Below are 23,755 nucleotides of genomic sequence, written 5' to 3' on the forward strand. Positions count from 1 at the left end.
AATATATTGATATGCCTATTATGTAAAAAAGCAAAGATGGCGTGCCCTGAAATAATTGTTTATACCATGCCGTAATGTCATATACCTAATAAGAAAACGTTGATAAACACTATACTACTGCACCAATATTTATGTAATTTGACATTAATATAGAATAGACTACAGAGAAGGACATCAACTACTTTTTTCGGGGTAGTGTAAGCCGTAACGTTCCCACGGAATTCCTTATTTACTCCAATGAGAAAGACTACTATGATGGAAAAGGGTCCATAAATTCCAATTATCCCGATTTTAAGCATTTTCAAAAAGTAATTTTACAGACGTAGTATGATGAGGAAATGTATGTTTTGTTGTATTTATTTACACAAACATTATAACGTTTACACCTTAATGTAGTTCTATTCATTATGTTAAAAATAATTATTAATTCATTCATTATATAAATATTGAACTTACTTTCCAAGTCTAATATTTCGTTCAAATCATTAGTGCTTCCGAACATCTTAACGAAATCTGTATCTATATTATCATCTTCAATTTTCGTTTCTTTGTCCCCATTTTCCACTTCTTCATCTAGAAACTTCTTGGCCAGCTTCTTAACGCTGTGTACATTGCATTCGGTTAATTGTTTACTTATAATCGGTAGTAGGAACTTCTTGGAGACTTTAGTTTTAGTGAGAGTAACGGCTACTTCGTTTGTTTCATCGGAAGTTTCTTCTTTTTTCGCTTCCAAGGCGCCATTTTCTTCCTTCTTCCCGTGTTTCCTGTCTTTGTTTTTCTTTTTACTCTTTGATTCTTGTATCACCTCTGTAATAATGTATTTTAACATTAGTTTCAACTGTCAAAAGCCATACCAGAGTAGACAGAACTAAGAAGTACCTCGACTTCAAACAAACGGGCGAGAATACGCGAGTTGGGCGCGACTGTCACTTTCAACATGTTTCACAATGCTTAGTAACGTAAGTACGATGGGCGCCGGCCGATATGACATACCTACTACGTCAAACGTATCGAGATCTCTTCTGAGTCGACCTACTCGTTAGTTCTGTTTACTCTGTATATACCATACTTCGGTTTTGAATTGACATAACCCGACCAAATAATGTAGGCAGATACCTTTCCCATCCATTTTGAGCAATATTAACTTTCTGAACCTAAACCAACAACCTACCTATATATCTATCCGCGGGGTGATCATCAACAGACCAGGCTCGCAGTGCGCAGTCCGCGCCGCCGCTGAGCGCGGTGGAGGCGGGGCCGGGGGCGGAGTGCCACGCCGCGCCCACGCCCCCGCCGCCGAATATTGACGTGCACGCGCCCGTTGATATGTCCCACACCTGGAAAAGATAAATAATAAATAAATAAATATAAAAGTTTATTTGACCCAATAAGACATTACACTAAATTCACATCAACAATTAGAATTTATACAAACATTAAAACATAACAATACAACATGAATAAAACTGGACACAGTAACATAACAATGAGGAACAACAATGTAATAAAGCAGTACATGGATTACATGGAATAGTAGCTAGTGCAATGCCTTACCCTGTTGTGAAATATGAACGGAATGATTTTTTTTCTTTGATGCGTTGAAAAAACCTACATTATATATAATTTATTCATGATTAGATGATGCCCGCAATTCCGTTGCGCCAAAAGTCGTTTATATTAAGGGAACCATACATATTTTTGGGATAAAAAGCATCGTATGTTCTTTCCCGGAACACGAAGTATTCCTATAGCCAGCAATTAGCTGTGCGGCAAGTCACTAGTCGAATAGCCTGTCCAAGCCGAATCGCCACCCCATTTACACAGTTCTACAAAAATCGCTTGTGACTAGTTTATTCTGCGTAAAATAGTCGCATTGCGTACGGGCATTGAAATCGTTCATCAATCCATCATTGGAGAAATAATTGACCAACTAAAAATGAAGAAAAAGGTACTAAGGTAAGGCTACAGTGCAGACAAACTATGAATTCGCAGCAAGCGATCGCTTGCGACTGAGCGTTTGCACGGTCGATTTTAGTCACCAGCATTGGCTGGTGGACTTTTGGCAAAAGTCGGTTGGCAGTCTACTTTTGGGGCTTGCTGCGGCTTGAGCCGCATAATAAAAACTAAGGAAGAGTAACTGTGTCAAAAATTTGTTCCACAAGTCTACAAAATGAGTACCGAATACATGCATTCTTTATACATGCATTCGGTACACATTTTTGTGTATTTATAGAAGTGACAATCATTGTCAACGGCTTTATTTCGTAAATTTGAGTGTTAGTGTGTCGTTGCATATCAAAACATATTTTATAGTTTGTGCGTTATAAGATGATATGGGTGACAGTTTTTGTATTCCTTGCTACAGGTTTTTTACAAGAAAACAAAAAAAAAACAAAATGTTATAAATTATATTCCATCTACAAAAACAAATGTTTCCTATAATTGTAAATGAATAAAAATGAAAAGTTGCTAAAAGCTAACTTATTAATATAAAATTATATTATTAACTGTGAAATAGGAGTATAAAATGATTAGGTCACTTCCCTATTATTGTCAATTATAATGTGTCACGCATATCATCATAAAACGCACAAACTATAGTGTGTGAATTAGGAACCAAATTCAAAACGATTAAAGTATGGGAGTTACATTTCCTTAGTTTTTATTATTCGTAGGGTATACACACCCGAACAGTTCCATCCTGCGAGGTGGACATGAGCCGCCCGTCGTGGTGCGGACTCCACGCCAGCTGCAGCACCGTGCCTTTGTGACCCGACAGCGTCTTCCAAATGCGTAAACTCGGTTTGTCTGGAAACGTTCAAAATTATTAAAAAAAAAAAAAAGATTCAAAACAATAATAAAATAAAAACTTTTTTCTTTGGACAAACTCCACATAAAGCTGATCGCACATTTGTCAGCACCGTACAAGCCGTACGCGTCGAACGCACCGCATAGTACACGAAATGCAGCGCGTACGTTGCGGATGTATGTGCGAGGCTTCACATCATTTCATATAAGGAATTCTAAAATTCGGCGCGTACGTGCTGATAAATGTCGGATCACCTTAAGGGACACATACACATCCTAAAGTTTATTTTGTTACACCTGTATTATAACTGTGTAGCTACATTTTCGCAAGAAGTATACTTAATTCAATCATTCCACTTATTTCGTGAATGTTTATATAAAAAAAGCAAAAATGAAAGAGTACTTACATGACAAAAAGAAATGTCAACTTACCGGTGTCATCAATTTCCAGTATGGCAATATTGTATGACTTGTCGAGCGAGCACACAGCAAACATGTTCTTGTAGGGCGACTCGGTGTTAGAGTTCGATGTTTGTTCGGGGTGAATCTGTATACTGTGTATCATTTTGCTGAAACAGATTAATAAAAATTATTAACAAAACTACATATTTGAGGCAATATGTTAAGGTATGTACAATTCCGTCCATCGCTATCGATCGCGGCCGCGCGAGGCCTATAACTGTCATCGGTCGCTCGCGACAATAGTCAAGAATATGAAAATGTTTGCCGCCAGCGACCACGCCATCCTCCTACTGACGTGTGTCAACACACACACTAGCACACACACCTGAACACGGCGGTGGCGGTGAGCACGGCTGCGGCACGGTCCAGCAGGGCGACGGCGCCAGCGGTGTCGCCGCACAGCAGCCCGCCCGCCCGCCAACACACCACCGACAGCGACCATGCCCGCCCCTCCCACTCCACCTTCAGCGGTGTAGGATCTGAAACCATCATTCGTAATCATTGTTAAGATGACCCAGTGAAGTTCGTGTCACATTCACTCACACATACCTTCCCTGGACATCCTACGAAAATTTCAAGACTTAAATTTAGCTAAATCGGTTCAGCCGTTCCCATGATCGTTTACCTGCGTCTGGTTTATCGACTCTGTACACCACACACTCCCCGCCGCCGCACGCGTACAACTCGTTGTCTTCGCCCCAACACAGCGAGTACACTCCGCCCCGCAGCGCCGGCGTTAGCGTCCTCGCTGGGCGCTCGTTTTTACCGCTAGTGTCTATAGTACCAACCTGGAATTTTATGATATCTTCTTAACTTTTTACTAATAGCCCCGTACTGACCAAGCGAGCAGCCTCGCGAGGCTCGGGCCGCGGCACGCTCGGGCGAGGCAACGCGTACGTTGGCCTCGGGCGAAGCACGTCTTGACCGACCGCGGATTTGCGTCACGAGGCAGTCTCGCGAGGCTGTTCGCTCAATCAGTACGCGGCTAATAATGATAGCATAGTATTGAAGATCTGTCTTTGTGACATGACAATAGGTCAGACTAAGGGCCTGTTTCTCCACTTCCTGATAAGTGTCGGATAGGCTATCCACAACTTACTTGACATATAGAGTATGGAGAATCTGTCAAATAAGTTGTGGATAGCCTATCCGGCACTTTATCTGGAAGTGGCAAAACAGACCCTTAGAATAAGTAAACCTTGTGTGTATTTTTGAGGAATAAAGAAAATTAAAAATATATATTTGTGTTGGAAATGCTCTGAAAGTATTAGAAAAGAATACTCTTACAAAAAAAAATAAAGGTTACTTTTTATTGTGGAAAATGTCGTGCGCGCGTTTACATGAGAGCAATAAGTTCCAGTTTGTCTTTGTTTACAACTTAAGTACTTCTTAATGTGTTTTTACTTTTTGAGTACTACATTTTTAACCACCTACATCCCTACTCAATCCACAGTCATAATACTTACCCTAGCCTCAGCTGTAGCGAACGCTAGTAAGTTCTCTCTAGTGGGATGCCAGGCCACAGTCAGCACTTTACCCTGGACGTTCTGCCAGTAAGACAGCACTCTGCCATAGCGAAGTGTCTCGTCCTCGGTCACTTCGGCCTCCCAGACCCGCACGGCCCCGTCTCCAACCGCTACTGCCACTCTGTAATATCATAGGCCACAATAATAAATACATTTAAGCAGCATATATAACAATTCAAGTTTGGTGTCGTCTGTCATGAAGTCAAAGAGTTTTTTGTTGAGTAAATAATAAATATAAATTTTATTTGTAGGGATAAAATACAGGGTTAGGTATATTATATTCATGTCGACTATAACACAGTTTTATGGGCAGATGGCTTATCTTTCATTTTCCAATGTGTGACAATATCACAGTTTCATTGAAAGGAAAAACATAATAATAGATAAAAAATAAGCATTTTCTTCAAGTTTGCTAAATTAATTAGCATCCTAAATAAACTCAAATTCAAAAAATTTTAATTCTGAATAAATTTTTTTAAATGTTCTCTGAACGTAAGGACTATACTTGGTGTCTTCTACCACCATCTCTCTATAGTTTCCGATTATTTTTCCGATTTGACAGCCTTTTAAAAAAATTCATGTTGTACCGAGTACACAAATAACTTACTTTGAAGCATCATAAGGGCAGGGTTGAATGTTGTATATGAATCCGCCACAAGTGTTATACATTGCTACCTTCTTCTTCTCAAGTAAGGAGTAGCACACTAGATTTCTGTCCTGTGCCGCTGTCCATACCAGCCAGTTGTTGGTATCTGACTCTTCAGCTACCTGCACTTTCGGTGCGTTACTTGCTATACCATATAATCCAGTTTTGTGGTATGTATGTACAAGTTTCCATTCCAATTTGTTTTTACTGAAAATATTTGAAGTTATTAATTATTATAAAAATATTTATCCATAAAGACACTAATAAGACAAACAAGTCTATTGTAGATATTTTTATTGGTAAAGGGGTTAATATTTAAACCTCAGCATATCACTTTAGGATTATTTCTTGAAGTTGATCATAAAATCATAAAAAAATATTTTATAAAAAGTTATAAAATTTAGGGGCCAACGCTAAAACTTGCGCGTGCGCACGCTCGCGTGTGTATAAATGAAAAATAGTATGGGGAGCGTCGTCGCCCGCGTCCGGGCTCCGTCGCACGCGCCTGCGCTGTCCATACTATTTTTCATTCATGCGACCGCACGAGTTTTAGTGTTGGCCCTAAAAATGCGTTTTGTCTAAATTTATTTAAAAAAATGTTTACCAGTCAATTTTCAATGGATTACATTCAAGCAGCTGATTCTTCCCATCGGTCAGTAGTAGAACATCAGATTTAAGCCATAGCAGGTTTGGTGTGACGGGGCCAGACTTTTTATTCTTATTCCCAATATTTATGGCCCCACCAGCTACCAGCTTACCAGACTTGGACCATATTCTTATAGCTCTGGAATGAAAACACTGAAGTTACATATTATACTTGATAACAATTTATATTAGCAGAGACATTAAATATGCTCGGCGTCAGGATCACTCCATGAAGCAAATTTGTCACAGAATAAATCTTAATTATTTTTTGTTTAGGTTCACAAAACCTGCCGGACACTTTACGATTAACATAGAAAGAGAATGGATTAAATACATAATATTAGTGTTTGGCCCTCTCGTAGGTACAAGATCAGTTATTTACCAAAATTTTAATGCTATATATAAACAAGCTTGTGTAGGAAAACATAAAAAAGCGGTAAAATTTTGTACATACCCATGTCTGCTAATTGTGGCCAGTAAATGTTTTTGAACATGCACACTACTCTCACATCCTTTCTGTGACTTTTCATTTTTATCGCTGTCCTCAGATTTGTTTGTTTCATTTCCGTTTCCCACATGTGTATTATCCAGTGCCTCAACAAGACTCTGTATGGTTGGTTCGGGTTCATTCTTTCTCCTCAATATGTCTTCTTTCAGTTTATTGCATTCACTGAGAAAATCTTCCTCAACTTTTTCTTCTTTGACCTTTACCAGGATATCTATTGGCTCAAACTTCTTGTGGCCAAATTCGTCTGCCTCATGATCTTTGTATACATCAAACAAATCTTCCTCTTCAACTACTGATTGGTCGAAACTGTCTTCTGGTAGATTTTTGTCTCTTCCTGATTTATTGAGATTCTCCTTTTCTCTGCCGGAGTTATTAAGACTTTCTGCTTCTTTCCCTGATTTATTAAGATTTTCTGCTTCTTTTCCTAATTTATTAAGATTTTCTGATTCTTTCACTGATTTATCAAAATTTTCTGCAACTCTTCCTGACTTATTCAGATTTTCTGGTTCTGGTTCAATGTTTCTTATGTTGCCTAATCTTTTAGCGAGGTTGGTTCGTCTGTCAGACTCTTGAAGGGATTTTTTTAGGAGTACCTCATATTGTGGACACCAAGACACATTAAATATTTCTTCATCTTGAGCTCTCACTTTGTATAACAGTTTTCCAGGACCTTTTAAAGCCAAAAATATGTTGGTATCAGTGTAAACGCATGCTGGGACTGAATTTAATTTTTTTTAATATTTTATTTAATTTTGTAAACAAATGACTAATGTTCTATACGGGACATTAACAACAAAATATATAGTATAATTTAGACAACAAGGAAGGACACAGAATACTGTACATATTTATATGATGTATGTGCTAAATTGGATACTTTTTTTTTTTCTTTCTTTATTGAATACCAACAGCGTATTACAATTTGGAGCTTAACACTAAACATGTAACAATTAGTATGGCCAGTAACAGGTATTACATTGTTTGTCAAATTGTAGTGCTACATATTTAACATTATAATAAAAACTATTTAATTAAAATTAGAAGACCATCATCGTTATTATCGACACAATAAGGTCTTGACATGGTTATTATTTAATAAGCTAGTCAACTCCCAGTATTGTGGTTTTAATAAAATGTAAAATATTTTTGTCTTAGCTAATTAATTATATTAATATAATAATACAATTTAGTAGGACATAAAAATAAATAGAATATTTTATGGATACCCACCATTCAAGTCTAAAACAAAAACTAATCCTTGCTTGGTTCCTATAGCTACATTCAGCTGAATATGTTGTGAACAGGCCATGCTGGTCGGTCTGAAGTTCTTCAGGAAATTGCTGTACTCCTTTACAATGTTAGAGTTTAGGTCCCACTTCACTATATTACCAAATACACCCACGGTAACTGCAAATGTGTCATCACTGTACCCTACGCTTGCCACTTCCTAAAAATGTGACATAATACATTTATTATATTATACAAAAATAGCAATATCTTAAATTAGTTACAAAACTTACCACAGTTTAGGATTATTTCACAGTACTGCCCTAATAAAATGTGGATAATGAGGGTACAAACACAGGGGGACACTATACATTGAAAGTCCAAAATATATATCTATAATCCATCTAGTCAAATTTACCAGCCAATTCAAGGCCTATTCCTAGGCCGTACATGAGTTTCATAGCGAGTTTCTTACGCCGGTTCTTCTCGGCGGGGTAGTTCCTGAACCAGTGGTAGGCAATGTATTTTCTTCGTTCGACTTTCAAAAAGTGTATCATGATACCCATTTTGAATAAAAAGACATTTTATTTTATTTATTTATAGAGAACAAAATGTTAAAGGAACCAAAGAAATGCCAAAATATTTTACTCTGCTAACCAAAAAAAAAATCCAGATTCTAGATTAGCATTTTTAAATGAATTTTGAGGGTACTGCTTTGTTGGTCCCTTCAACTACATGCCTGCTATTCACCATGATAAGAGTCCACCAAATTATTTGTAAATTAAACAAAACTTACTTCTTTCTCATTCAAGTGTGTATTGTGACTGTGCGTTGATTTAATCGCGTACATCCCTTCTGTTGCTTCTATGTTCCATTGTTTGACCGACCCATCCGCGCTTCCCGTCAATAAGTTCATTTTTTCTGGCCATCGTGGGGAAACATCCACGCTGACTATCCTGAAGCGAAACAAAGGAGTTACATTTGAACCCGAGACTAAGCTACTTTGCTAATCTGTTACCTACTTTTCTGCGTGTGCTCTGCTTAGAAAGTGAGCTTTAAAACGCTGATCTTCGATAATAATTCCCTGGTCGTCGGCATGAAGAGGTTGCAGCAAACAAAGACTTTTACTTGGGCCGCCATATATGAGCCAGCCATCTCGCGTAACTTTGAGCCCAGACGTTTGAAACCAATTTGGCGACGGAAATAATAATGTTTCTTCCATTGTTTCAATGTAATAACAACAATATACCGGTAAAATACGCAATTTAACGGCTGAAAACTTGAAAAGAGCGAATGCGGGATATTGACATTCGTCAATTCCCAGCTGTCAAGTGTCATTGCTGTCAACAGCTGTCGACACAGATTACTATACTAGTTTTTTTTTTTTTTGTTAATTCGTCCCGGTCGGGACAGGCAAAGGGAGCGTTGCCCATACAGCCATTTCTATGTTTTCTCTATTTAATGAATGATAGTGAAGGCCGAAGCCAATTCTTTTATATTAACCATCTGAAATACTATACTAGTAATATAATTGTAGAGCTGTCGACGACCTTATAAAAGTCAATGTCGACGACTTTGGCGTTTTGATTTTTTTATTATTGAGCAAGATTGACATTGAAACAAAGACATATATTTTTGTTGTTTGAAGATTTTGTAATGTATTTTGTTTCATATTTTTAGAACTAGTAATTTAGTTGACGTGAAATTTGGGCATGTGGTTTGTTTTTATGAATTTTATAATGTGATTCACAGTACAAATACCTAATTTGTGTAGTTTTTAAAAAAAATCACATCAGTCGTTATTTCCTGGAGTATAATGTGACGTATGTAATAAACCGACGTTATTGTATGGAGTTTTGTTTTTAGATTCATGACGGTTGAAAGTTGAAACATTCCGTCATTATTCTAGGGATATGTCTTTAACTTTATGGTCGGTTTTGAAAACTATAGGTGTGCAGTGTGCTATAGGTCTAGGAAATGGAATAAAAACATTAATTACTTTCACAACAGTTTTTTTTAGTAAGCTTAGTAAGAAATAACAATAATATTACCTAGGTACCTACTGTATACGTGTGGTCGCTGGTATACGTATATATAGGTACAGTCTGTCAAAAAAGTCATGAATTTAAAAAGTGGCAAGATGATGTTGCCACTTTTTAATTTCTTCACTTTCTTGACAGATTGTATTAAAGGGCCTTTTAAGGTAGGTACCTACATTTTTTTTGTGTAAACTGTCTGATTTTACTGTATGCCGAAAATTACGAGATAAATTAAGTAAAATTAAAGTATTTTGTGGGTATTTAAGTTATAAATATGTCAATTTTGTATAATTGTACTTATTTAAGTAAATATTATAGTAGTATCGAAACAATAATAATAATATTCTTATTATTTTTGCAATTATTAATATAATTAAGTAAAAATTTAATAAAAGGGGGAGTAAATCATTATTTATGCTTATAACATTATCAAGATACTATGTTTAAAATTCGCAAACTCCTAATAATTATTATTTACGTAGCTGAGATAATCTAAATTGGGTCCTTTATTAGCCCATAACTCACCTGACTTACAGTACCACGTCATAAATGAAGCGCACACGTTATTTCGGGTGCGGGCCACATAACAAAATAAATATCAAACAACATTTCTAAGGCGGTATCGCAAAATAGGCTCCATTGAAAAATGGATTGCACTTTTTATGTGTTGCTATACTTGAGAACGGCGGAACCGATGAAGTTTATGTTGGCTTTAAAATCGTTGCATAAATCTAGGGAATGTTTAAGATTAAAACGATAATACGGGCAAAATATTATTATTTACTAAGAAAATGTCTTTTTCACTGCGAGAGGGGCGTAATACCCCCTTTTTTATGGGGAAACCGGGGTATATCATAATATGTGGGACTACCCAGTACCCTACCCTAAAACTATATCCCACGATGGTGCTCCATTCCCCGCTTAAGGCAGAGTTGCGGCCAGCGGGTACGATGGACGTACTATAGAACCTACCGCAACGGGCCGCACCACCCCTTGCGGTATTTGAGTACTCTCCGTCACTCCATGAGACTCACCGTAATGCGCACGTACCTCAGGGTCAGGGCCGAAGGCTGGGTTGGCAGTTTGTGTACAAGTCGGTAAGTTCAGCACGAGCGTGTAACTTACTGTAATTATCTTACAGTTTTATCGCCCTGTAAACACCAACTTGTAGACACGGGCTGTTTAATGTTTAAAACGTTACGAAGGTTTAAAGTTTAGGCCCAAGAATATATTAAAGTTAAGTAAGTTTGAACTACGTTAGGTACCGAGAAAATAGTTTCGTTTTACTTTTTTTTCCTCGCATACTTAGGTCCACTTGCGCAGATCCAGGTTAAAGTTAACACCGGGTTAAATAGTGTGTTGTCTCTTACATTCTTCATGTATTTTACGAAAGAGATACCCAAAGCAATGTATAGGTCTATTTTACTGTTAGAATCGTGCTCTACGGGCGCAGCGGGAACTATTATCGGGAGCAAACCGAAAAAGTCCTGCCTGGTTTGGCCATTTTAGCGCCCCCCCAGAGTCTACGCCCTGTGCCTGGGCACCGGTGGCACCGCCCTATTTACGGCACTGGTCACTTGTATAGAGTATGAGATTAGCAGCGTTGAAAGCACCACCTTTTATTTCTATGTTAGAAGTAAATTACGCCCTAAAAATATCATGAATTTACCCATATAAAAAAAAAAATAATTCAGGGCCATTCTTTTTGCACTAATGATTTTAAGCTCTATAATATAAGGGACATAACTCATACACCCACCCAAAAGTAATCTCACTTAGTTTTATTACACCCTGTGTAATTATACCTCCAAGTTAAATTACATAATATTTATTTTCCAGTCCCCTCAAAACCTGAGCTTAATTTAAAATGACTTTGTAAGTCCATGTCAATATAATAATGCTTTATGAGCTTTATGAGTTTTGTGGAGCTTACATCCTTTAAACTAGGATTAATATTCCCCTACAAAGCTGCAGTAGGTAAGCTCTAGGAAATAAGTTTATTGCTTTCTAGAAATGTAGCTAAAGCACATTGCAAAAATAATTTAACCGTGGGAGAGCCATTATATGCTTTGGCATGAATGGGCCGGCTCGACCGAAAAAATACCACGGGCTTTTTTTTTTATGAAATAAGGGGGTAAACGAGCAAACGGGTCATCTGATGGAAAGCAACGTCCGTCGCCCATGGACACTCGCAGCATCAGAAGAGCTGCATGGGCTCACAGAAAACCGGCGTGAAACAGTGCTTGCGCTGTGTTTCGCCAAGTGAGTAAGTTTATCGGAGGCCCAATCCTCTACTCTATTTCCTTCCCTACCCTCCCCTACCCTATTCCCCTTCCGCACCCTCCCCTACCCTATTTACTCTATTCCCTTTCCTACCCTCCCCTACCCTATTCCCCTTCCGCACCCTCCCCGACCCTATTACCCTATTCCCTCCTAAAAGGCCGGCAACGCACCTGCAGCTCTTTTCATGTTGCTAGTGTCCATGGGCAAATATAATTAAGGATTTTGTGAAAATTTCAAGTGCCTAACTGTTACCATTATTGATTACGAGCAAAAAAGGCCAAAAATATCACGTTTCTTAAATATTAACTTTGTTAATTTATTTGTTGTTATAGCGGCAACAGATATACACAATCTGTGAAAATTTCGGAAGTCTAGCTATATCGGTTCTTGAGATACAGCCTGATAAGATACAGTCGGACAGACGGACAGACATCAAAGTCTTAGTAATAGGGTCCCGTTTTTACCCTTTGGGTACGGAACCCTAAAATGTACGGTTCCTACGCTATTAACGACTATTAACTGATTTTCGGGAGAAGTTTAATAATTTTATATTTATTTCGCAGTAGTTTTTCTGATACGAACGTGTGACTGACTTTACAGTTCATAGTAAAATTTAATTCTCTTCATTTTATTGTTCATTTTAACCGATTTTATGATCAGCTGTGCACTTGGCTCGTCACACGTGGACGGTCTCCTCTGGATTGTGATTCAAGATTAGATTCCGAATATGAAAATTCTTTAAAGAATTTTGTAGAAGTCTTGAATTCAGCAGTTTTTGAGGATTTTCCAACATCCAATTTAGTTTGTGTTACATCTGCAACACGATGGGGAATGTAAATTTCATCCTCTCATTGTAAAATACGAAATTATAATTATTTTGTAACGTCAAAAATCAAGTCTTCATCCGAAGTTATCAAGAGTGGACGGACGGATAGACAGAGCGAAATTATAAGGGTTCCTCGTAGTTTTATAATAATAATCATAATCATCATTTATATGCAAAGAATGTTGTTTACAAAGATCTTAGTTATGTTATACAGTAGGTATCAAACATTCTGCTTTAGAAGCATGCAAAGTTTTCTATATTATTCGCATTAAAGAAGATAGCCACACATTAATTATTATTATTAATTGATCCAGAGAAGAAAAAAACGCGTTTCTACGCGATGATTCTATAACGGAACCCTTAACACCACTTGAAAATGATTATGTCAATTTTTCTAGACACTGGCTATAGCCTATATATCTACTGAAAAAAAAAACTACCAAAATACCATAACACCCTTGTATCGAATGATATGAAAGCACACTCAAAGCTTGTATCTTTAAAGTTTAGTATCTTTATGACCTCTCACGAGTCACGGGTGAAATCTTCTAATTACAAAACGAGTAAATACTCTCGATTATTGTAGACGTTAAGGGTAGCGATAAAATGTTATTTTACTCACCGTAAAACCCACAGTACATTGTAAAGGGCCCGCTGCACTTCGTTTTACGTTCAAGTGGTTTTTATATAACAGCTGTAAAAATTCTGTATAAACAGACAATGGTTGTGGATATTAAAAGTTAAGCAAATTTATAAGAATATTATGATTACTATAATTTTGAAAAAAATATATTAAAAAAGCCATCCAAAACACAATTTTTTTGCGCGTGTACTATCCAAAAAGGAGGCCGTTTTATTTTTTTAGGGTTCCGTAGTAAACAAAAAACCCTTATTACAGTCTGTCCGTCCGTCTGTCCGTCCGTCTGTCTGTCTGTCTGTCCGTCTGTTTGTCCGCGGTTTTACTCACATACTATAGGATAGGTCCTACTCTGTACAGCTAGGTTAGGTACAACTCTGTAGGCAGAGTTGTACCTAATTCGGCATGAATGCACATGATATTAATGATGCCGACAAAATGGTACCTACTTATATAAAATCCAAAAAATATATTTTTAATGGTACCTCCCCTACACATCAAGCGGGGATGATTTTTTTTCTACGCGTCCACCCCACCGTGTGGGGTGTCGTTAATTAGGCTTTTTAAAATATTACGAGTATTAATAGATCATTTTCCGATTTAGGTATCCATTTGTGAAATATGAAGTTTCTAAGCGGAAAAAATCGTTAGAGTCTAGTGTCCCCCCTTCTACCAGTTAATAAATGATAATAAATAAATAAATGTTTATTTCCGATTTAAATAACAATAATTGAGTAGAACAAATAGTCATCTAGTAAGCTCACGCCTGTATCAGGTGACTAGGCTCTTCCATCGCTAGTAATACAAGACTTAAATGTTTGCTTCTGGAAATGTGAAAAAATTCACGGGAGTAGGAAATATGCTGAATAGAATAGAATAGAATAGAATAATTATTTATTTGCAACTATTACTTAGTATTACAATAAGATACAATAAAAATAACTTAAATTATGATAATATTACAACAAAATAATGACAATTTCTAAATAAATCAGCCCCAAATTGGACCAAGCTCGGCAGTGTTGGCACACCTAGCAGGTATCCAACGCCGGTCTTCCGCTTGACCCATTCCGTGACCTCATAGCCGTCCCGACTTCCCAAGTCTCCATTATTTCAATAGAAATTAACAATGAATCAGGTAAACATGCAATTATCAACATTTACTATAAAATTATAACAATAATATGAAATCAACTAATTTAAATTTTAATAACAATAAATAACTAAAATTCATTAAACATTTGTATTAATAATTAATTATTAAGCATTAATATTACTCTATCAATCATAAAAACATATCATAACATTCCATTTAGAAAACCTTTTGCAAAGGAAAGAAAAAAAAATGGACATATGTCATAAATAAAAAAGAAGGGAAGATATCAACATTCAACACAATATACGTAGTATCTCTTATTAGTCTGTGAACACAATCCAAACCACAGATTAGGTACTTTATTATATAATGGAATCCAAACACAATCCCTAATCTACAAAATATATATACTAGTAATCTGTGATCCTTAATTAAAATACTACCTATATTAAATTAGTACTCTATAAAGTTTGTTATATCGAACAGAATAATAACAATAATATAAGTCATAGTGTATACTTAATTTTGTAAGAGTGGTATTAAGTATACTACTTGTAATGTTAAAACAGGATAGGTACATAACAATTAGGAAAAACAAGAGAAAATGTGATGCCAACCGAATCTAACAACGCTGAAAATAATAGCCAGTATATTAAACCTAGATCTGTGATAACCTTGAGCCAGAGATAACCATCGCGAAACACCTATATCACACTTATATCTTGGCGCAAGTTTCCCTGTGCTTTTTGTTCATGTAACAGAAAGTTTTTTAGTTGTTTTTTGAAAGATGCTAGGCTGTTTAAATTTCTAATAGGCGGAGGTATATTGATATTATTTGTTATATTATTATTGTTATTATTGTATATTGCTGAATTTAAAAGGAAAACTATCACGGCTAAGAAGACTTCATAAGTTATTGAGTAATGGTCGATCAACTAAAAACAATATTCTACGAAGTATAAAGGAACTTTTCATTCAAATTCCTTCGAACATAACTTAAATGATGTTGTTACTTGTTAGTAGTGTAAAACACGTTGTAAAATATAATGTACATTCTTTGACCATACAAAAATTATCAAAAACTAGCGAAACTACGGAACCTGTAGTTGCGCGTGGTCTGACACGAACTTGGCCGGTTTTTTTAAATTAATTTTATTGTGATAGCAATGGGTTCTTATTTCAGCGATCATTTTTTTCTCAGCTATTAATTTGTAACCAAATAGCAAGACTTAATTATTCCCATCAATCCCCAAGCAGCAGCTGGCTGCCGCATAACAATTGAAAATCTATTGTGTCTGCAATACCCACGATGAAGGTGCTACAAACGAAATAAAAAAGGAACAAACGCTTAATATACGCTATATGCTATATATACTCATAAGATACAATACGAGTATGTGCGAGTAATAGGAAGTTAGGAACCAGACATATTGTGCAGACAAAGTATACGTATTTCCTGGGCGACAGTTTGGCTGGCTCAATATTCTATAACTATAATATCGCCCAAGGGAAACTTTGATGACGAACAGTATTCTTCTACACGCACTAGGCTTATTCTTATTAATTCTATGGTACTTTCTTGAGCAATAAGCTCTGAAAAAGAAAATTCATTTTGACTTTTGGTACCTACTTAGGCAACTTTAATTCGATAATTTTGAGAGCGAATTAAGGAAGCAAAAATAATATAAGAAAACACTTAGATGTCAACACTCAACACAATAAAACTTTCTTTTACACAACGTCCCATTTAGTCAAAACAAGCGTAGGTGCGTAACAGATGGACCTAGTAATTATTTGACTTAAATGACGGACTCACTCGTAAGTCGTACTTATAACTTAAAGTAACTATAAAATTTCCCATTAATTATACCAACTAAGTTAGTAGTATAGCGAGAGATCAAGATTTTGACATAATCCCCATCCCATACGTTATCTATCAAATCTTCATTAAATGTCTCGGAGTGCGGTTGTAAGTATATTGTTATATTCAAAACATGAAGCGAATTTTCCATTATACTCGTCACGCCTGTGTCCTGACATCAAGGCACGCGTGTTGCCGGAATTTTGACGTCTCAAACAAGATAACAGAAATAATTACTTCGTTACAACATGAGACGTAAAATGTTATACAGGGTGTAACAAAACAAAGTTATAAAACTTAAGGGTGTGTATGAGTCCCCTGTATAGAGTTCATTGTGAAAGTAGCAGTACTTAAAGGGTAACCTTCATTGCCTTTTATGATAAAATACATAACGTTCGGGCGGTTGCTCATAGAAATAACAAGAAAAAACAATTCAAGCGCTGCTACTTTCACAGTGAACTCTATGTAAAGGACACATACACAGCCTTAAGTATACTATCACTTTGTTTTGTGATACTTGTAGAGTTCATTGTAAAAGTAGCAGCGCTGAAAGAGTTTAGTAATTTTTTTTCTGTTACTACATAGCATTTGATTTGATTTCACTGCTACAAGCATGCATTATGCATTTTCTTATTTTTCCCGAGCAATCTTTATTCTTTAAGTTGCGCGTAAGTTATATTAATGCGCCTTAAATATATCTATTATAGGTTACATACCTTACAGAGTCCAAACAAAGTCTTATTTATAGCAAATCAATAGAAATTAAGTATTTCAAAGCTTTTAATATAAATTTAATATTCAACGCGACAATGTCGCCCGGTTTCATAAATTTTGATTAAGCGCCGAGCGACGCAAAGCCAAGAATACTTATTAACCATTACACAAATTATAATTTATTACCGAATACATCTACATTAATTATGTCTTTTATGTAAAAAGACATTAAAGACTTCCCGAAGCCGACAAAGTTGGCTTATTAATTAAGCTTTGTCGTTGTTAATACGTGTTACAAGTACGGTAATTACACAAAGATTATAAACCACAGGATAGGCTATACGACGATAGGCTACGATGTTATTTACTTAAGAGTTCTTGGAAGAAAGGTGGGGCATCCACGTCAAATTTAAATCTCAGAATGGCCCCAAAAAACCCCAAAAGACACGGCAGAGATGAGAGCCAAAGCCTATTCATCTCTGTCTGTCTGTTACCTCTTGCAGCTTAAGCTTGACGGCGTGGTGTAGGTAATGTTTTATATTCCACGAACCATTTGACAGAAATTTTACTCCCTAGTAACTTAATAACGATCATAATATTATGAGTTATGTTTTTTACAAATCTGATTTGATGATGTATTTATACAAGGTGATAACAAAAATAAGTGATAATACTTTAGGGCGTGTATTTGTTCCTTGTAGAGAGTTCACTGTGAAAGTAGCATCGCTGAAAGACCAAAATTTTTTTCACTTTTGTATGGGGAAACTCGTGCCGAAATTTTTTTTCACTTTTGTGTGGGCAAGGGCCCGAGCGCCCTTGCCCACACAAAAGTGAAAAAAAATTCGTCTTTCAGCGCTGCTACTTTCACAGTGAACTCTCTACAAGGAACACTGTATATTTAGTAAACAAAATCGTCCAGTTTGTTCACCGGCATTATATAGAAAGATGATTTCCTTCGGTTTCTATTATACAATGTATTTTGTATACAACAGGGTAAGTGTAACGAGACTTGTCAGAGTTTGATGAATGAGTCATCTTGGTAATGTGCTGGCGGATGGCACTTGCATTAAATAATATTACAGAGTACAGACTACAGTAGATGTCAATGCACTGGATGAGCTCGTTATTTCACGATTACGAATCTAAAAGGAAGGGTCATAGATGTCTATGTATGTTTGTTCCATCGTATAGCGTCTAAGCTACTTGTCATATTTAACTATTATGGTGACAACTTGTTCCTGCAGTAGTCTTCTTCATGAACTGTTACTTCAAGCCATAATATGATATTTGTAATCTATAATCCCCTATTTTCAGTGTCACAACCAACACTGAAATTCTCATGGAATGAGACTGCGAAGCAACTGTTTTTCAAAATGACATGCAGCGTTAGCCCTTTTGGCCACATTCAAATTGACACACGGCTGACATTAGAAAAGGTGTCACTCCAGTGACACTTCACAAAATGGCGGCGTATTTGAATTCGTGCCAAAATAGCCTTGTAGAATGTAGAGCTGTAAATAGTTATCATATCCATTCTAAAAGTATCCATGTTTACAGAAATGCAGAGTTTTCTGTAGATTAAAGGCTTGGTCTTTGTGGTGGCCATCTTGGGATTGCATTGACATCTCCCTGCTACCCGTCTAAGCAAAGGGGGAAACTTTCCTATTCAAAGGGACGAAGAAGTTTTTTTTATGTTATTGGATGGGATGTCTTGGGATTTCCTTTGAAATCTTTGTATTTTTTTACAGAAATGGAGTAGTTATTAAGTTTCGATATCATCGAGTGTATACTGTGCATTACCACAGTATAGCAATCATATTGCTATACTGTGGCATTACTTTATATTTTGTCACCGCTTTACAAGTCACAAATATATAGTCACAAAATTGACACTCTATACGAGTTTATATATAACAAGACATTCCGCGCGGCTTCGCCCGCGTAAATTAGATGTTTCACAGACAAATTAGTCTACAAAAATAGTCTATGATCCTTCATGTGGTCTGCTTCTTATATGTGCCAAAAACAGAAAAATTGCTCCAGTAGCTCGTGAAATAAGCCCTTTCAATTAATTTCCCCCGTTTTTTTCACATTTCCTCTATTTATTCGCTCCTATTAGTCTTAGCGTGATAAAATATAAATAGGCTATCTAACACTGAAAGATTTTTTCAAATCTGACCAGTAGTTCCTGAGATTATCGCGTTCAAATAAGGCCTTTCAAATAATTTCCCCCGTTTTTTCCACATTTTCCTTTATTTCTTCGCTCTTATTAGTCTTAGCGTGATAAAATATAGCCTTTCTCGATAAATGGGCTATCTAACATTGAAAGAATTTTTCAATTCGGACCAGTAGTTCCTGAGATTAGCGCGCTCAAACAAACAAACTCTTCCGCGTTATAATAAATATAAGAATTAACTAGCGCTTTTCACTGATTACAAACGTCAAAATATTGACCGATCAGCAACTGTACTGAAAAGATAAACTTCATTAAAAAAAAAAACTCAGAAATATTAATGATTTCTCAACGAAAAGAGCCAGCACCAAAATTAGACTTGATATTTTATATTATGCATCCGCTCGAATACGCGGTTAGGCGGCTACAAGGAGAGATCACAAAGAATAATTGTATGTAAATGACTATTTAAATAAATCTTTACGTATTTACTATTACTTGTTATATCGCGGTGTAGCCAAACCGCTCATTCGCGCAGGCGCATATGAATCCAGGCTCAATATAAAGGTGGTAAAAGTAATTGTATCGAACAAAGACGGGCCAATCGAACGCATCTCATCACGAGAAATATTACGTCGCGGAATGTCATGTTCGGGAAATTACTTATTTATAAGAAAAGTAGTTTGTGTCGAAGGCTTTTCCCTATGTTCCTTTTTGAAGACATCCTCAGGCCAGATCTCATCAGGCCCGTCTTTGTTTTGGGGCCATTTTGATATTTGAGATTTGAAATTCACGTAATACCTCTTTTTTTTTAATGAAAGAAGGGGGCAAACGAGCAAACGGGTCACCTGATGGAAAGCAACTTCTGTCGCCCATGGACACTCGCAGCATCAGAAGAGCTGCAGGTGCGTTGCCGGCCTTTTAAGAGGGAATAGGGTAATATGGGAGGGTAGGGATGGGAAGGGAAAGGAATAGGGGAGGATAGGAAAGGGAATTGGGCCTCCGGTAAACTCACTCACTCAGCGAAACACAGCGCAAGCGCTGTTTCACGCCGGTTTTCTGTGAGAACGTGGTATTTCTCCGGTTGAGCCGGCCCATTCGTGCCGAAGCATGGCTCTCCCACGTATAATCCTCACGTAATACTTTCGTCACGTTAATTTAGTTTATTCATGTATGGAATTTTTTTCAAAGGCTAAGAAACCTTGCTTCATATTTGTTTGTTCTCATTAATAATACTATATTTTATTTTAACTTGTATCTGTATGATAGCCCGTGCCTAGTCACTGCACGGCAATCAGTATACTTTTAACTAAACATTTGTATCTCCACGTGGTCTCTGACGCTGGCAACTCCTAAACGGGGAGGCATACGCCAAAAGAAGCAAATATACATCGTTGTAGCTTACCCTGGGTACTTAGTCGACTTGCATTCGATAACTTTAAAGTTAAAAATTAAAAATGTACGTGATTTGACAAGCGTCATCGCAAGCGACAAGCGTCATGACTCGACATGTCACAATATAGCGATGTGATATGTCAAATCTAGATAAAGCGATTCAATAGGCAGGAACTACGTCATAATTGGGTTAATATTATTATCAAATCAATCTGTTAGAGCCTGCGCCTTTTTTATAATATTAGGGGGTAAACGAGCAAACTGGTCACCTGATGGAAATCAACTATCGTCGCCCATTGACATTCAAACGCAGGGCGTTGCCGGCGGTTTAACATAATCCGACCAAATTCCGTAGGGTCTCCGCCTCTGATACACTAAGTTTAAATATGACTCGAGCGTTCACTCCGCAAATGGAGTTTGTTCAGCAATACAGTGATTGGCGGAGGTGTTTGCTGACGATGCCGGTGCCTTACCGTAATGAAACGTCAATATCCATTACTTGACTACAAGTGGTTTACGTAAATTGACGCCAGACAGGTAATTAATTGACCTCACAACTTGCCCGAATGATGACGAAACAGCAGGTGCAGGCGCTCTATCTCTCTATTCCTACCGCGTTCACCGGCGCGCGTTAGGAATAGAGAGATAGAGGATTTACTTCCTCTAACCAAGCCACATCGGTGGTCTAGTCTCTTTTTCTAGTCTCTCTTACGAATTTTCGATCAGGATGAAGGCCACGTGTTCAATCACCTTGAGTCCTTAACGCAAGTTTAACAGTTTTTAGTTTTTACATAATATCAAAAAGTGCACAACGCCACGAAACAAGTCTTTATTTCAAAAATAAGTACATTATAAGTAGTACGACCTAAAAAACAACTGGCTGACTTTTTTAAGTCGTTTATTTTTAAACGGTTTTGATAATTAATATTTTTTTTGCCTATACCGTCCCACTGCTGGGCAAAAGCCACCCCCAAGGTCTTCCATTTTGCTCGCTCCTGCGCCTCCGCTGACCAGCCCAGCTGGTATGCCTCTAGAGTTCTAGAGTCTAGCTCATCGCGCCATTTTTTTCTAGGCCGGCTAATTACTGGATACTTATCAAATATTATAATAATATTATTATTAGAAGTATTATAAAATGTATTACAATAAATATAATATTATTAAATACATTTGATTGTCGTTATTGTTAAACCCCCTTCAATGTTTAATTTTGTAGAAGACATTAAACAAACGAGACAAGACAGTATTCAAAACCTTACAAAACCAATATTCAACCCTATCTCTTCACAATAAAGTTGACAATAGTTTGACGCTGGGGTATAATGATATAAGACCGTATTGACGTTCAAGAGTCTGCCCCGACCGCCCGACGACGAGGGTAGACAATAGGTAGACATGGAACTTGTGCGTGATAAATCTTAACTTTTCTTTTTGATGAAAGCCCACTGAAAAAACATAATATTATTGCTATACTCTGACCACTTAAAGCGTGACTCTCGTAGCATACATTTAATATGCTACGAAGGTCGCGCTTAAACTGGTCGCACTATAGATGATCCGGCAAACTTCGTATCACTTCCCTTCTAATAAACCATCCCTGATCCCTGGTCTTCCACGAATATTTCAACACTAAAATCAGCTAAATCGGTTCAGCCGTTCTCGGTTTTAGCGAGACTAACAAAATTTAAATTAATTTTTATTTTATATATACAGGGTGTAACAAAAACAAGTGATAATACTTTAGGGTGTGTACGTGTTCCCTGTAGAGATTTCACTGTGAAAGTAGCAGCGCTGAAAGACCAAAAATTTTTTTCACTTTTGTATGGGGAAACTCGTGACGCTCGGGCCCTTGCCCATACAAAAGTGAAAAAAAATTTTGGTCTTTCAGCGCTGCTACTTTCACAGTGAAATCTCTACAGGGAACACGTACACACCCTAAAGTATTATCACTTGTTTTTGTTACACCCTGTATAAATAGGTACTTCACTACAAACTTGATCTTTAAAACTACGCAAAGTTTTTAATGAGATAGATGTACAGTCTGTTACAACTTACAGTACCGTTCCAACCTTTGCCGCAAGCATCCACGACCGACAAAATGCAACTTTATGATATAAGCTATAGGTTTCATTTTGCCCTACACCACTACAAAGCAGCGTCGCGGTGGAATGGGTCGCTAGGCCAATGTCGGTATAAAATAAAGCCTTTCGTGGGTCGTGGTAGCTTGCGGCAACCGTTATCTATTGAACAGCTGCGTTAATAGGTCAAAATCAATTTGTCTGTCTGTTATCTCATCATAATTCATAGTACTTATACAGCAGTGTCGATTTCGATGGAGTTAGATATTTGGAGTCCCGGGAAAAGCATAGGTTTTCAAAGCGTTTCAATCAGCCCTTTGCCGAAAAATTTCTTCATTAAAATTGCTTTCAAATCAGGTTTATTTAAAATTTAGTTTCTAGAATCTAAATGCTAAACTTACTGGCTATTTTACTTCTGGTGAACGACAGTTTTAAACCTATTTTCCACAAGATGGAAAACTCAGTCCGTCACTTTACTCACTGTGTTTGAGTTTTATCACAATATATCTTCTATACGGTAGATCATCTTTGAATCTAGTTCAAGCTTGAAAACAGCGCACGCAATTCCATGATAATATTAGCACGATTTTAGACGTTAAAATTATTACAGTAGACCATTGCCATACTACACATACCTAATAAGGCGCACGCACACCTTAGAGTAATTTGAAGTAACTTTAAGTACCTAGATTATAAAGAGACAAAGCTACAAATGAAAACTTTCATCGAACGGGTGGAGTCATGTCACACAATCCGGCCTAGAAACTTTGATGATGCGATCCCGGAATGTGCGCTGTGTTGGTCCTTTACATAGCAAAACAATATAATATC

The 23,755-nt window shown here is 36.9% G+C and overlaps 1 protein-coding gene across 2 annotated transcripts in view; it reads right to left on the bottom strand.

The window, feature by feature from the left end:
* LOC121728564 (gem-associated protein 5-like) overlaps nucleotides 1–9,129 on the bottom strand; it is a 39,164-nt gene extending 30,035 nt beyond the window's left edge. Inside the window, exons 1-14 of one of the 2 annotated variants that reach the window (XM_042116736.1) lie at nucleotides 8,845–9,129; nucleotides 8,619–8,778; nucleotides 7,826–8,042; nucleotides 7,065–7,265; nucleotides 6,542–7,004; nucleotides 6,047–6,226; nucleotides 5,404–5,649; nucleotides 4,737–4,917; nucleotides 3,896–4,058; nucleotides 3,596–3,749; nucleotides 3,241–3,377; nucleotides 2,687–2,808; nucleotides 1,172–1,337; nucleotides 457–807 (exon numbers count right to left, since the gene is read on the bottom strand). In XM_042116736.1, the coding sequence (XP_041972670.1) occupies nucleotides 457–807; nucleotides 1,172–1,337; nucleotides 2,687–2,808; nucleotides 3,241–3,377; nucleotides 3,596–3,749; nucleotides 3,896–4,058; nucleotides 4,737–4,917; nucleotides 5,404–5,649; nucleotides 6,047–6,226; nucleotides 6,542–7,004; nucleotides 7,065–7,265; nucleotides 7,826–8,042; nucleotides 8,619–8,778; nucleotides 8,845–9,044 (2,941 nt within the window). In that variant the 5' untranslated portion in view covers nucleotides 9,045–9,129. Of the gene's footprint in view, nucleotides 1–456; nucleotides 808–1,171; nucleotides 1,338–2,686; nucleotides 2,809–3,240; nucleotides 3,378–3,595; nucleotides 3,750–3,895; nucleotides 4,059–4,736; nucleotides 4,918–5,403; nucleotides 5,650–6,046; nucleotides 6,227–6,541; nucleotides 7,266–7,825; nucleotides 8,043–8,618; nucleotides 8,779–8,844 lie in introns of both variants that reach the window. The other variant, XM_042116735.1, reaches the window with a different exon arrangement.
* Nucleotides 9,130–23,755: the final 14,626 nt, after the last annotated feature.

This window comes from Aricia agestis, chromosome 7 (assembly GCF_905147365.1).
Source record: "Aricia agestis chromosome 7, ilAriAges1.1, whole genome shotgun sequence".
Taxonomy (NCBI): Eukaryota; Metazoa; Arthropoda; class Insecta; order Lepidoptera; family Lycaenidae; genus Aricia; species Aricia agestis.